Source organism: Triturus cristatus, chromosome 7, assembly GCF_964204655.1.
Source record: "Triturus cristatus chromosome 7, aTriCri1.1, whole genome shotgun sequence".
In the NCBI taxonomy this organism is placed as follows: Eukaryota; Metazoa; Chordata; class Amphibia; order Caudata; family Salamandridae; genus Triturus; species Triturus cristatus.
In genome coordinates, this window is record NC_140590.1 from 1,591,789,744 (window position 1) to 1,591,803,407 (window position 13,664).

Consider the following 13,664-nt stretch of genomic DNA (forward strand, 5'->3'; position numbering starts at 1 on the left):
TATACGGGTACTGCTGAATGGTGGATCTGGATTACTATAACAGTAGGAACCCTCATGCAAGAGTTACTTTGGGTGTTTAATTCAAGTTGGTGACTGCACAGGATCCCAAGAGTAGGGTTTGGGTGCGGGTCTTTAGAGGAGACATAGGTGCATACTTTTGGTAGAGTGAAGCTAACCGCAGACTTTAAGACGGTTTACCGAAGCCCGCAGAGGAGATTTATCAGTGCCTTTTCTCCTATGTGAACTGTATGCAGTTGAACCTCCTGCCAGCTGCAAAGGGCATTGTATTGCTCCCGTCCCTGATCTACCAAACTCTTTTACCCTTAAAACATACAGGTTAGGCGCAGGGTTACCGCGTGGCCGGAATGAACAATTCTGGTCTGTATCTCCGTGCACAAATTCGCTTGCTACAGGTTTATCGTCACAGAATGGGGAATAAATGTAGAGACAATTTTTTTCTGGCTTACATTTCTAACACAACATTTCCAGTTCCTTGTGTTTTACCGGTCCCATCTACTTCGGGAGGGATGTCAATTCAATCATCTGTCACCCATATTTCATGTCCTTAGACAGGGGCACAGTTGTGCCGAAGTTCAGGGTGGCTTCTGTGCCCCTCCCTCCTTTGGAATTTTCTCGATGCAACCACGCTTTGCCCCCTTACCAACGTGGTACTCTCAGAAGTGGCTGGGTAGGGTCTTCTTGGAGCTGTCAGAATCGCCCTTTCTTTATTTGCTGGCGGGTTGCTCTGTTTGTCAGCGGTGGAGCCCAGATGCTCTTGCCCCCACCGCACCCGTTCACACTGCCCTTTATGTTCGTTGCTGCAGTGCTGTTTGCTAGCACAAGACTGCGCCCACGATGTGTTTGTGAAGCCCCCCCCACACAAGGGTTTCTAATGCGGAGACAAACAATCCCAGGCCCATGAAAGAAAAGCACCTTTCTGTCTGTATAGCTACATCTGTTGCCATGGTAACACATCCGTGGAAGGTAAGTAACTCATTCATGAGTAGTTTCCACCACGTGATCATGCTCGCCATCAAATCGGTGAATACTACCCCAGGAAGCAGGCGCTCTGTTTCCGTGCTCTGACAATATCGCCTTTGCAAGTACTTAAGGCAACAGCGGGGACTAAAATGTGACCCGACTGGCGTTTGTAGTTTGCTCGTGTTATATTGCATTCATAATTCCCCGGGAAGGGTCTCTGTGCTGATGCCCTGATTGATGCAATTAGAATAAGCCTGACACGAGAAGGCGTTCGGCACAGTGCTGAAGGTGGGCAGGCCTACTGCTCAGATTGTAGATTCTTGACAGAAAATCTACACTTGCCCATTCTTGCTCATAATTTAGTCTGTCCGGCCATCGTAGATCGCAGGGGGTTGTAGATGATTATTGTCATGGGTAAATAACTCGAGATGAGGTTGAAAAAGCATTTAAAATATCATAGATGCTATTTTGAAGGAAACCCTCTCTTTAGGTCTAGGGTTAGTTGAGACTTTTTGATTTTACTAAATTTGTGTGTTTAATATACGTATAGGGTCTTGAATCAGCCATATTCATCCAATGGTCTGTTATGACATTTTTCATCTCCCACTACAGCATACGGCAATGGGTCATCCCACTTAATCCGCTGGCTGGTTAACTTCATTGAATGACAGCATTCTTCCCTTTCACTTGGAGCACTTCCACACGCAAAGTAGATCCCTTAAGTGCCAAGGACTACAATGTGTGCTTTCCGAGGCCAAAAATAATTTTGCTTTCAGCCAGTTTTTAGGTCTCGGCTGCGAAAGGCTGCGCTTGCGCAGTCTCGCTCCGAGATTTAATGAGTTGGAGTGACTTTGAGAAGAGGGGCTTGCACCCGCCCCTCTTCTTCCCTGTTCTCCATTGGCTGGCCTCTTAAATGCTGGCCAGCCACTGGAGAAGAGGTCCAGTCACTCCATTGAAGCCCCGTCCTTTTCGGATCGGGGGGCGTGTTTTTTGCGAGAAGTCTCAGGGAGGAGACAACAGCAAAACACGCCCCCCAATCCGAAAAGGACACTCCCTTTCTCCGAGGCATTTTCTGCTGTGCCTCGGAGAAAGGCGGTGGTGTCCCGGCGTTGCTCCCTCACCTGATCTCATTGTTTTTTTTACAAGGACGTTCTCTGTTTACCGAAGGCTGCGCTTGTTTTCACTGTGACCTGGAGGGAGGATTGAATTGTGCTGAACTCGAAGGCGCACAACGGAGGGCTCCGAGGGGCTGGTGACATATGCACGGCTCGTTGGAATTGTTCTCTGCGACGCACCCCTTAACAAGTGCCTCACGCGCCACTGTGAAAGACATTTCTCTGCTGTCGCACACTGCATCCCTTCAGCATTAGTAGTAGGTGTTGGAGACGAGGCACACGCGTGACCTGTTTACACTCCACTTGACCCGGGTGTGTAGGAACAGATGACGCGCGAGAGATCGCGCCGGGATTGGCCCCGAGGCAGGAAGTGTCGGTCTCGTGGCTAAACAGATGACGCGCGAGAGATCGCGCCGGGATTGGCCCCGAGGCAGGAAGTGTCGGTCTCGTGGCTGGAGTCCGCTCCGTCGGGTCCAGGGTGAAGTTGGCTCGGTGTGAGGGGATTAGCAGGCCCTTCGCTCACGCGCCATCAATCAGGCTTCGGTTCCGCGCTCCGCTGCTCTCTGGCATTCCTCGACACGGGCCCCGGGGCCCTCTCTGTTAGCGAGAAGGCTCGTCGGTGCCTCTCTCGGCCGTGCGTGCATCCCTCGCCAGACAGGGAGGCTGCGGTCACATGGCAGCTCTTGTTCTGCTTTCAATGTTGAAAAACAAGAAGCTCGCCTAGAAACTCGATAAGAGTACTCTGCGCCAAACACGCCATCATAGCACGCTTTTAAAACTAGTTTGCAGTTCCCGATTTTCATTTTATCGGCCAGAATTCCTCGTTCATCTCTATGCAACCTGAAGGTTAAGTGGGTGCAAGGGTGAGAGCTCGATAATAAACCAAGATAACAGGCCTGTGACGCCACTGGGTAGTGCGCCCAGTACTCCTGTCTGCAAAACGGAGACAAGCAGCTCACGTTGTTGAGACTAGGAATCTCAGGAATGTACTTAATACATCACCCATCAGACAAAACGCTGCTTCTTTTGTTCACAATCAGCAGTGGCGGAAACGTATTTGACACTCCCATGCCCATGCTTTGAAATGAGCCGAAAATCACCTGAACAAGTATTGATGAACCGAGCCACTTATCCAGTGTGTTTTGTATTAACAAGCAGTTATGCGGCACCCCCTTCTCAGCAACGCTAGCTCTACCTAGGGTGACCAACAGGCATGGGTGCAAATTTAGGACGGTATGTGTAAACATTCAGGACAGAGGGACAAAATACAGGACAAAAATTTAGGACAGAAGGTCAAAATTCAGGACAAAACTTCAGTACAAAAGTAACGTTTTACAGACACATCAGAGAAAGTTGCGCGATAGTGTATTAGTGAGTAAATAGACAACCACTTGAGTACAAGTCAAAATAAGTTTTATATTAGGTTGAGACAATAATGCATTTCACGGTTTTTCGGTATGCGTGCAGCTTTGGGCAACTGTGCAGGTCTTTTTGCGGTATTTCATATGATAATAATCTATTTATATGGTTACCTCACTGGGTTGTCCAGTCTGATATTTTGTTTATAACTCATGATCCTGAGCAGGCATGTTTGGTGAGAGAAGGGGTCAGAAAGATCTACTCAGAGAGACTTAGTTACTAGCACCTCATATCGGACTACCATTCTGAGATGTAAAGCGGCAAACGTAGGTGAACTAAAGTGAGGATTGCTGTGATGAACCCACTATAGGGAATGCATTATGAGTGTTTCAGCAAGTGGAACTTAAAATATGGAATCTGACTTTGCTTATGGGGGTTTCGCAGAGAGTTGCACTAGCTGAAGGAAGTCACAAAGGCGCTTTTCCCTGCAGCTTTCTTAAAGGAGGCACTGTCTTATACACTATTACATAGTTTATTTTTGAGTCCTTGCCTATTGCTACAACACAATATACAACTCTTGCACAGCTCATGGCACTATGAGGCTTCCTCTAAAACCTTGCACCTAAAACAAAACATGCAAACATTTACAATTACTAGAGTAACATTCATGTAGCAGTTGGGTGTTACTCAAAATGTCATCTATTAATTCTTTTATCCATCATTAAGTCTTTCACCATTCATTCTGTCCTTCCATCTGTGTCCCCATCCATATCCAAACCTTTTTAACCATTTGCAAACCTATCTATCCTTCTATCCATCATTTCACTCATCCATCCCTTCACTCATCGATCCACCCTTTCACCCAATCCATCCTTTCACTCATCCATCCACTTTTCTACCCATCCATCTAACCATTTACACCTTCACCGAGCCATCCTTTCACTCATCCAGCCACTCTTTCACTCACTCATCCATCCACCCATTTACTTTTTTACCCATCCTTTCACTTACTCATCCATCCACCCTTTCACTCATCCATCCATCCTTTCTTCCAGCTCTCCACCCTCCCTTTCACACATGTATGCACTCTTGCACTCCTCCATCTTTACATTCTTCTTTTCACTCATCCATGCACCCATTCGCCTATCCATTCTGTCAATCATCTATCCATGCTTTTACTCATCCATCCATCCATCCACACTTTCTCTCTGCACTCCCCTTTCACCCTTCACCCTTCCACCCACCCATCCAGTTGCAGACAGAAGAGGCCCATCAAGAACTTCACCCTCGCTGCAGTTCCTAAAGCAAGGGGTGGGGTGAGAGAGGGTTCACTATGCCCCTGCACACAGGCAATCTGAAAACTTGGCTGTCATGAGTCATGCATGATGCACAGTGCCAGGATACAAGGTGACTGTAACATGGTGTTGTTTCCAGGGCTTTAATTGGGATGAAAAAGTAGGGGTCTCTCCAAGGGGTGTGTCTTGGGTAATTTAGGGCGTGACTTAAAACACCTCAGCGAAAAATATGCGCCGAGCATAATGTGCCGCACGACTCGTATTTTGCTGTTTCTATCATTGCATGCAGTAACATTAGACCTAAAACAAGCCATGACTATTGGCTTTGTCAACGGATGTTTGTTGCTTAAAATAAATTGTTAAAAAGCAGCAACTATGGCTTCCTTTAATATAATAATAAAAATGCGTAAGCTCTGAAATCATGAGACTGTGTAAGACCGCTAACCTCTTCTTTTGAACTTTGTACTAGACCGGGCAGGAGGAGGCCACCACATGCTGTAACAGCCAGCAGACAGAGTAACAATGGGCAGGTGGGGATGCTCTTGTGCTCTGAGGAGGAGTGCGAGGCTGCCCCCTCAGAAAGCTGATGTCTCTCACAGGGGAACAGCTCTGCTCCCTGCAAGGGTCACAATTACGGACAAAAGGCATCCGTAAAAGGGATTCTCACGGACAACGGACGTGAGGTCCAAATTACGGACGGTCCGTGAAATTTACGGACGGCTGGTCCCCTAGCTCTACCCCACAGTGCGCACAAGTGTATCACCAACCCTCATTGGTTCCTCTAACAGAAAACGCAAAGGTCAAGAGTGGACCACAATCTCGTCATCAGCAGATTCTGCTTTTCTGCCAACAAACGCAAGCTTCGGTGCTACAGCAACAGTGGACATTGGATGACACTGACAAAGAGAAAACAATTTACTTTGATTACAGAACACGAAACTAGTTCTGTAAGAAACGGTTAGCTCACTACTAAAATAGAACTTTACAATTGTGCCCAGTAAGTTCGTATAGACTAAAAAAAGTATGCAAGTTCGAAGGTGCTGCATAAGCCACGGTTGACTGCGGGTGAATGCATGGGTGTTTACTTCAACTGCACACAAATAACAAGCATTTACAATGCAATGGTCTCGGCATTGGTAAAGTTAGAGCTATTGGCATTGTTCATGACAATGCTGTTTCTTTAAATGTTTTAAAAACAAAAACATAAAAAAAAATAATGTCATGAGCAATGCCAATAGCTCTAACTTTACCAATGCCGAGACCATTGCATTGTAAATGCTTGTTTGGTAGAGTGACAAGGACCAGGAAGCTCCCCAGTGCTTTAAATGGGAAAAAATAAGTGTAGGTACTCATTAAATTGAGCTAGGGGCGTGGCTAGTGGGCGGGGTTAGAGGCGGGGCGAGACATGATGATACTAGGACATTTCTATAGAGTATTCATTTTGCCCGTGCATTTCCTTTGATAGTAGCTTCAAACTTCCCATATATGCAGATTAACAGCTGCATATGATAATCAAGAGTGGTGTGAATACCTGCTGGGAGCAGGCCCTAAATCATAATAGAAGGAGCTTTTAAATTAATACATTCAAGCCATCAACAGCACTATTCAGCTCACTTTTTCTCTCACACTGAAACGTACAGGGAAGCAGGCGCGCACACCAGGTGCGCAACGCCCATTGGGATCAAAGGGCTTCAATCCCCCTCCCGACCCCCCCCCCCCCCCCACCCCTCCATCGTGTGTGTCATCCCGGGCCAAGACACCTTCCCTGCCACACACAGAGCCGCACCCGAGTACTTCACAGGTCTTTAAAAGACCATTTGCATGTTCATGAGGCTTGGTTGTTTTTTCACCCCTTTTAAGAGCCCCTGCAGCTCCACTCGGCCTATTCGTGGAAGAATTACCCCCCAGAAATGTGGCCCTAGTTGCGCCTCTGGTGCACACGCACGCACACACTCCTCTCTACACTTGGGATCGTTACGGCACAGCAAGCACAGTGTGAATGTGATTGACAGAGAAGGGCCTTAATGGGCCCTTCTCTATCAAACACAGCAGGGCGTGAAAAATCCAAAACAGGGACATCCTTTGCATAAAGCACGAGTCGCTGCTGAATGGTTCAGCAGTTACTCACCTACGAGCTGGAGAGGCGCTTTGGCTGTCAGAGGGCCGTACAGATCTGCTCCCCTCTGACTGCCTTGAGGTTCGCAGCACTAAAACCAATTAATGTACCTCCAATGAGTACCGGTACTCTCCTTTGCAGTGAAGAAGTGCCGGTACTCTGATCGGTAAATATAAGAAGTGCCGGTACTCAGTACCGGTGAGTACCGGCCCATTTAAAGCACTGAAGCTCCCCAATAACCAACTTTTGTGTAACAAAAAAATTGACAAAGCCTAAAGGCTGGTGGCCAGCGTCAGACCTGTTGACTTTGTCAATGCTTCTTTTAACTGGTAAATGCAAAAAGAATAATTGATGGACCGAAACCAGTCCCAGGATGCTTGTTTCTGGTCCAGGGAGGACCTAACTTGGCAGTTCGGGCTGGACTGTTCCCATGAGGAGCCGGGTCAAGACAGATTTGCATATGGCTGGGTTCAAACTGGGATGGCATGGTGAGCAAAAAAACGATGAATTTAACTCAGATCTCTTGACTGGGGGTGAATGTTTGATTTATTCTGCATTCCCTCCATCTTTGTGTGTCTTTTTTAGGTCTAGCCTGGGCAGCGCGTGCGCTGCTGCGAGGCATGCAGTAGTGGTGTATGGCTTTGAAGCCGTGCTCACTCTCCGCCCATATTTTTAATTGGCTTGTGTCATTGTCCTCCATAAACGCTGGCTTCCGAGTCATTATTAGGCTTGTTAGTCCCTCCTTGGTACCTCCTGGTCTGCATTTGCTACCTCCCATGATGACTGGCCCTTTTACTGGTGTTGTTAAATGGTCTGCTTTATAAGTCGGTGAGCACTAATTTTCATTAATGCTCTTCCCCTATTCCACCAATGACATCGCAGCACCCGCCCGCTTTTATTTTAATAGTACTGTATTTATTCAAATTACAGCGCAGTCCGCTATAACTATAGCAGTCGTGCTTATTTAGTATATGTGCGGTCCGCTTTCACTTTAGCGGCCGCGCTTATTTATTTAATGTGCGCGTGGTCTGCTGTCACTTTAGCGGCCCACATTTATTTAATTACCAGCGCTGGCCGTTTTTACTTTGGCGTCCGTGCTACAGAAGCTTTTGAAATTATTTTTTTTATCCCTTTGGGTGAAAGCACCATACACGCTTTCACTTTAATGTTGGTCGCACCCCTTTGTTTAGACGCTGCTCACTATAACCTGAATATGCGAGCAGCGTCTTAAAAAAAGGGACGGGTGACCATTAAAGTGCTCTCGCATTTGCAAGAGTTTGAGCTCTTGGCATTAAAAATAACAATGCCTTTTATATATGTTTTGCTTTTAAAATCCTATAAATAAAAGGAATTGTCATTTACAATGCCAATAGCTTAAACGCTCGCAAATGCAAGACCTATTGCATTAAAAATGCTTGTTTATTTTTACTAGTAGCCAGAGTAAGGACGTGATAACGGTTTTTCGGAACTCACAGACCAAAATGGTGTCTACACTTTGGGCCACTTGGATCCTTTGTCAAAGTAGGTTTAGACCGCCTGCGTTTGCAGCATTGGCGTAGACTAGCGAGAGTTTAGTGCTGCTCCTACACGTATGGCCTTGTGGACCTCTGAGAGACGAAGGATTACCTTATTGGCATCACAGAGCTTGAAAAACAAGTGCACATCAGCATGGACTCCTAAATCGAGAAAGGAGTCATTCTGAAAATGATTGACAGGGCTGCTGGCCAGAAAATACAAAGGCTGCTTTCTTCATACTCCTTAAGTGTCTATCAAATAATTGGGCTTTCTTTTAAACTCGTTCTGTTTTTCTAAATTAAGATGGCCGTCACACCAAATATTGGAATTGAAATCCGCTCAGTCTCTGTATCACCCCAAAAGGATGGAATTGGAAAATAGCAACGGTTGCCAGTGATTAGGAGAGTGACAAAGGGTATGATTTTGAACAAGGATGTATGTAATATGAATTAAAAAAAAAAAAATTGGGTCATAAGGTATATTCTGGCGAATACATGTCCGATAACTGATCAGCCCAAGTAAGAGAAGCGTTTTTAGGAAATGTGTGTGCTGTGAGGTGTGGTAGATAATGTGTGATATTGGTGTCAAAGACCCATTAGGCAAATTATGTTGCGTGGCGGAAGTTTTTATTAGGTTTGCTTGAAAGATTGCTTTCTAACCCCAAAATATCCTTTCCTGCCTTCCTTCATGTAGCTCGCCGATGATCGCATGGCCCTAGTGTCCGGCATAAGTTTGGACCCTGAAGCAGCAATTGGTGTCACCAAGCGACTGCCGCCCAAATGGGTGGATGGAATTGAAGAAGTAAGTTACATTTTCACTCTGCTTTGTTCACTGTACACACAGTCAATGCTTCCATCTAGGTTTTGACATTAACTAATATACGGTAAATTGAGTATTCGTTAAGCATGCCTCGATTTAGAAGTAGATTGACGTGGAAGTTTGTATGATATGAACACTGCAGTAGAGCAGGAATCAGTTAGAAACAAGTATTGGCAAATGTGCCAGAGCAAGTACAGACTGGCATTCGGAAATGCTGTTTACGTGCATTGCAGCACAAATGCTGTTTGACTTGAAAGCCTGCACATTGGCATGCCAGTGCTGGGAAAATGTTTCAAGAAAGCATTGCAATCTGAATAGATCATATATAGGAGTTTAAAAAAAATGAATGTTACAAACCGAATAATAATTGAGTGTACTTTTCAGTTGTTAAATAGTCCCTCATGCCTTCCAATGGAAGCACATCATGCAAGGTGGATGGTGCGCCAAATAGCCAATAGTACGAGATGTCTGCAACATACATCTTAACATTGCTAAAATCTGCTTTTATGGCAAGCTCGCTTACTGTGCACCTTGTAATACAGGACACGGTACTGCTTGTGAGATAGATGAGGGCCTGGTGATTTGTTCTGTTGCACAATGCATTGGCATCACTATTTAGTGAGGGCAACCGCACCTTAAAGATTTACATTTCTGAGCACGTTGATCTACAAAGTGGTGATGTAGCGTTTTACACAAAAGTGGATGGGGGGAGCTGTTTTCTTTATTTAAATATGAGTCTCTAGAACAAGGTGAATTCTTTACAAATGTTTGAGAAGGACTGCTATTTCATTATCATCAGATGCTTTTCAACAAGTGCTGGAACAAATTTCCAAAACGTTGACAGTGCAAGCTATTTTGGTTCCAAAGTCTGGTTTTTATAAGAGGGCACTTTAAAAACAAGTAAAAGATGCAGGCAGTGCACAGGTGAAACATTTCTATACTTCATTTTTAAACAATAAACATGACTTTTAATGGTCTTTTCGTCTACTTCGTTAAACATTCTCTAGATTAAAACACATTAGTCTTTTAATACCGCTGCTTGTTTCATAGCTTATTCATAATCATTCCTCTTTGTTCTTTCTCGTATTAGTGAGCATGTATATCATTTGAGTATAACAAGTTAATTTTCATACCACATTAGACTGCATTGGTATTTCTTTGTTAATAAAAATGTATAATGACTTTTTTCTGTGACTTTTAGATTCAGTATGACATCACCAGAATCAAACTGAAGATGAAGGAATTGGCCAGTCTGCATGACAAACACCTGAACAGGCCAACACTGGACGACAGCAGTGACGAAGAACATGCAATCGAGATCACAACCCAGGAAATCACGCAGGTGCGGTTTTAAGTAGGAGTCTAAAACACATTTGGGCCATGGATGCATTTCTGTTTACTGGCTAAGTATTGGCAATGGATGTAGATCTAGTTTTATTGTGCTGCACCCTTCACTCTCACAGGCACACCACTCAGTCTGCATTCATATGGGCAGTGTCTTTACCTCGGGTGTACTGGGATAAGAACTAACCAAGAAAGAGAGTTTGCTTGCTCAGGTTTCATGGAACATGAACACAACCAAGAGTACACAAGAAGAGATTCAAGGCATATAATGGGTCATGTGTGGCTGAAGCAGATAGCTAAGCTGTTCTGGACCAGTGCCAGCAAGTGTCCTGTGTACTGTGTATAGTGTCTTAAAGCAAGATTCATTTATTTACTGGTAACCTATGGAGGAAGTCAAATTAGGATTTAACAGAAGTGCACTTTGGTATATTGAGTAACAGGCATGGCAGCTGCGTTTTGCACAATCCGAAGGCGACAGATAAGAAACTTTTGGTGGTCAAGGAAGACTACATTCCTGTATTTGAAACTGGATGGCATGCCTGCCTGGATCACCAAACCTCTCTTTAACTGGGGGGCAAGGAAGGATTTTCCATAAGCTCTTCAAAATGAAGTAACTTATACCAGTGATATTATTAACATGCAGGTAGAAGGTAACACCAGGGCTGATACTAACACTAACATTTTGGTCCTAGTAGCAGGAGATGGAAGTGGTCCAAGAGCAAGCGAAAGTGAAGAGGTTCGGTCTTATCAGTATTAAAATTCAAAAGGTTATCAGTCATTAAATATGTGATGGTGCCGGAAGATGGAGGACTTGGGGTTCCTGATCTTGGACTCTACTTTCAGGCAGCTCAACTGCGATACCTGGTGGAGTGGAGCAGATGGGAATCGGAGAAGCACTGGTTGTTTCAGGACCAGGCGGTGGCGGCGCGGCCCTTGCAGGAAATCCCTTTCTTGCGTAAATCCCACAGGCCCCCTAATCCCATATGCCTCTTACATTACGAGAGTCCCTCTAGAAGTGTGGGATGCCACTAACCTCACCACGAGCTCACATCCTTCCCGTCTCCACTTACCCCGTTGATTGGCAATCCTGATTTCACCCCTGGGATGGAGGACGCCGCCTTTGCAGGCTGGAGGGCGGCTGGCTGTCGGTTTCTGTATCATGTTTATGGGGCGGAGGGGGTAAATTCGTTCACCCAGATGCGGAGGGAGTTCGGGCTGCCGGAGACGGAGAGGCTAAGGAATCTGCAGGTGAGGCACTGGGCGCTTCAGCCGCAGGTTCGCTCTGGGGCAAACAGACGCTTCTCCCCCTATGAAAGATGGCTCATTACACGCATGTCGGACAAAAATCTCATCTCTGATCTCTATAAGCAGTTGCAGCTTAAATACAAGCACTCGCACAATCCTAGCAGGGAGCGATGGGAACGGGAGTTAGGTAGAACACTTAGTCACAAAGAATGGGAGGGTATTTATTATAGGGCCCGGCACTGCATACCACATGGGGCTTACGGAGACACTTACGAAGACTGTGACATACTGGTACTATACTCCAGAAGGCTTACATGCAATGGATCGATCTCGTGAGGCGACGTGCTGGAGGGGTTGCGGTTAGGTGGGAAGCTTAGTCCATTTGCTATGGGAATGTACACACATTCAACCCTATTGGAACCAGGTGCTGGATGAAGTGGACAAACACTTTGAGACTGAGATACCGCGCTTTCCAGCCTATGTACTACTGGGTCTTCCCAACCCTCTGACTTACCCATTGCGATCTCGTAGGGGCAGACAGATGGCCATCGCATTAGGGTCAGCTACACAAAACATACTTACACACTGGCGCACCCCCCACATCCCGACTTTCACAGGCTGGTTGCACCGTTTGTGGTATGTTCTGGGTATGGAGAAATTAGCACTGACTGGCGGGGGAGGGGGACAAATATGGTGAGCTGTGGCAGCCCTTTCCATCGCTTTTGGCTGCTGAATTTAGAGAAGTCACATGCCCCCGATATCTCCGGCTGTTGCGCATCACAGAGGTGCGGGGGGGAGGAGTGCCGATAGGGGCGATAGGTGCTCGGCATGGCTTTGGGAAAGGACGTGGAGCACGAGGAGGGGTGAGGGTAGGGGGGGAGGGGCTTTTTGGGGCTTTCATTTTTCCTTTTCATTTAATCGTTTTTTCTTGTCAAGGCTACTATTCAGCTATGCTCACACTGTTCAGATGATGCTTTAAAGCGACTTGATCACTGCAGGGTAGGATGATCGCTATGTGTACGTAGTTTTGTTTGAAGCCTGCAAACTAATAAAAACATTTAAACCATAAATATGTGATGGAAGCAAGACACTTCTGAAGTTTAAAGTAATTGTCCGACATACCAATCAATTAACTTTATTCAGTTTTCAGATGTAAAACCAGTTTACCATATATAAAAACAGTAATTAATACAATTTCATAAAACCATTACACAATTCATTACATTACATACAGAAACCGATTCATAGATAAAATGCAGTGCAATATACTTGGTCCCCTGAGGTCCGAGTCAGATAAACCAAAAATTAAATAGCGCCCAAGATCGTTTCTAGTGATTAAATCACATTCAGAGGGCTAAGTTATTAAATGACCCAAAATCTTTTTACCATCTATTCTAAATGGGCCCTACATTTTACTGCAGATTTAAGGAAATTAAGAACAAACAAAACAGAATCTTCGTGCAACAACTGTAGATACATTAGAGCTGGACGGGCCTGCCTGAATTTCTTCCTCCTTAAAATCGGGACAATAAAATTTTTCCGGGGGATCACGTAAAACCTACAAAATAATAAGAAATTAAGTAAATCTTGTGGAGACCCGCCGTCGCAGCCACAGGCTGCTAAGATCTATCCTCTGCTGCTCCTCCTAGGGAAAGCCAGCAGGAGGTGGAAAAAACCCAGGCGAAACCTGGGCAGCAATAAACGATCGTATGTACTAAAAAATCCCAAGAGATAAGGCTTCAATATTAAAAAATTATGGACGGTAGGTTTCCTCCATTCCAGCTCTTCCCTCTCCAAATATCTTAAACTATAAAAGGACTCCCTAACCCAACCCAGGTCTTTTTTGCATTCCATTTCGGGGTTAGTATATAATTC

The 13,664-nt window shown here is 45.4% G+C and overlaps 1 protein-coding gene across 3 annotated transcripts in view; it reads left to right on the top strand.

Annotated features, from left to right (window-relative positions):
- STX16 (syntaxin 16) overlaps positions 1 to 13,664 on the top strand; it is a 121,630-nt gene that overhangs the window by 32,212 nt on the left and 75,754 nt on the right. For all 3 annotated transcript variants that reach the window (XM_085619444.1, XM_085619445.1, XM_085619446.1), the window contains exons 2-3: positions 9,075 to 9,182; positions 10,402 to 10,542. In XM_085619444.1, coding sequence (XP_085475570.1) covers positions 9,075 to 9,182; positions 10,402 to 10,542 — 249 coding nt within the window. The remainder of the gene's footprint in view (positions 1 to 9,074; positions 9,183 to 10,401; positions 10,543 to 13,664) is intronic.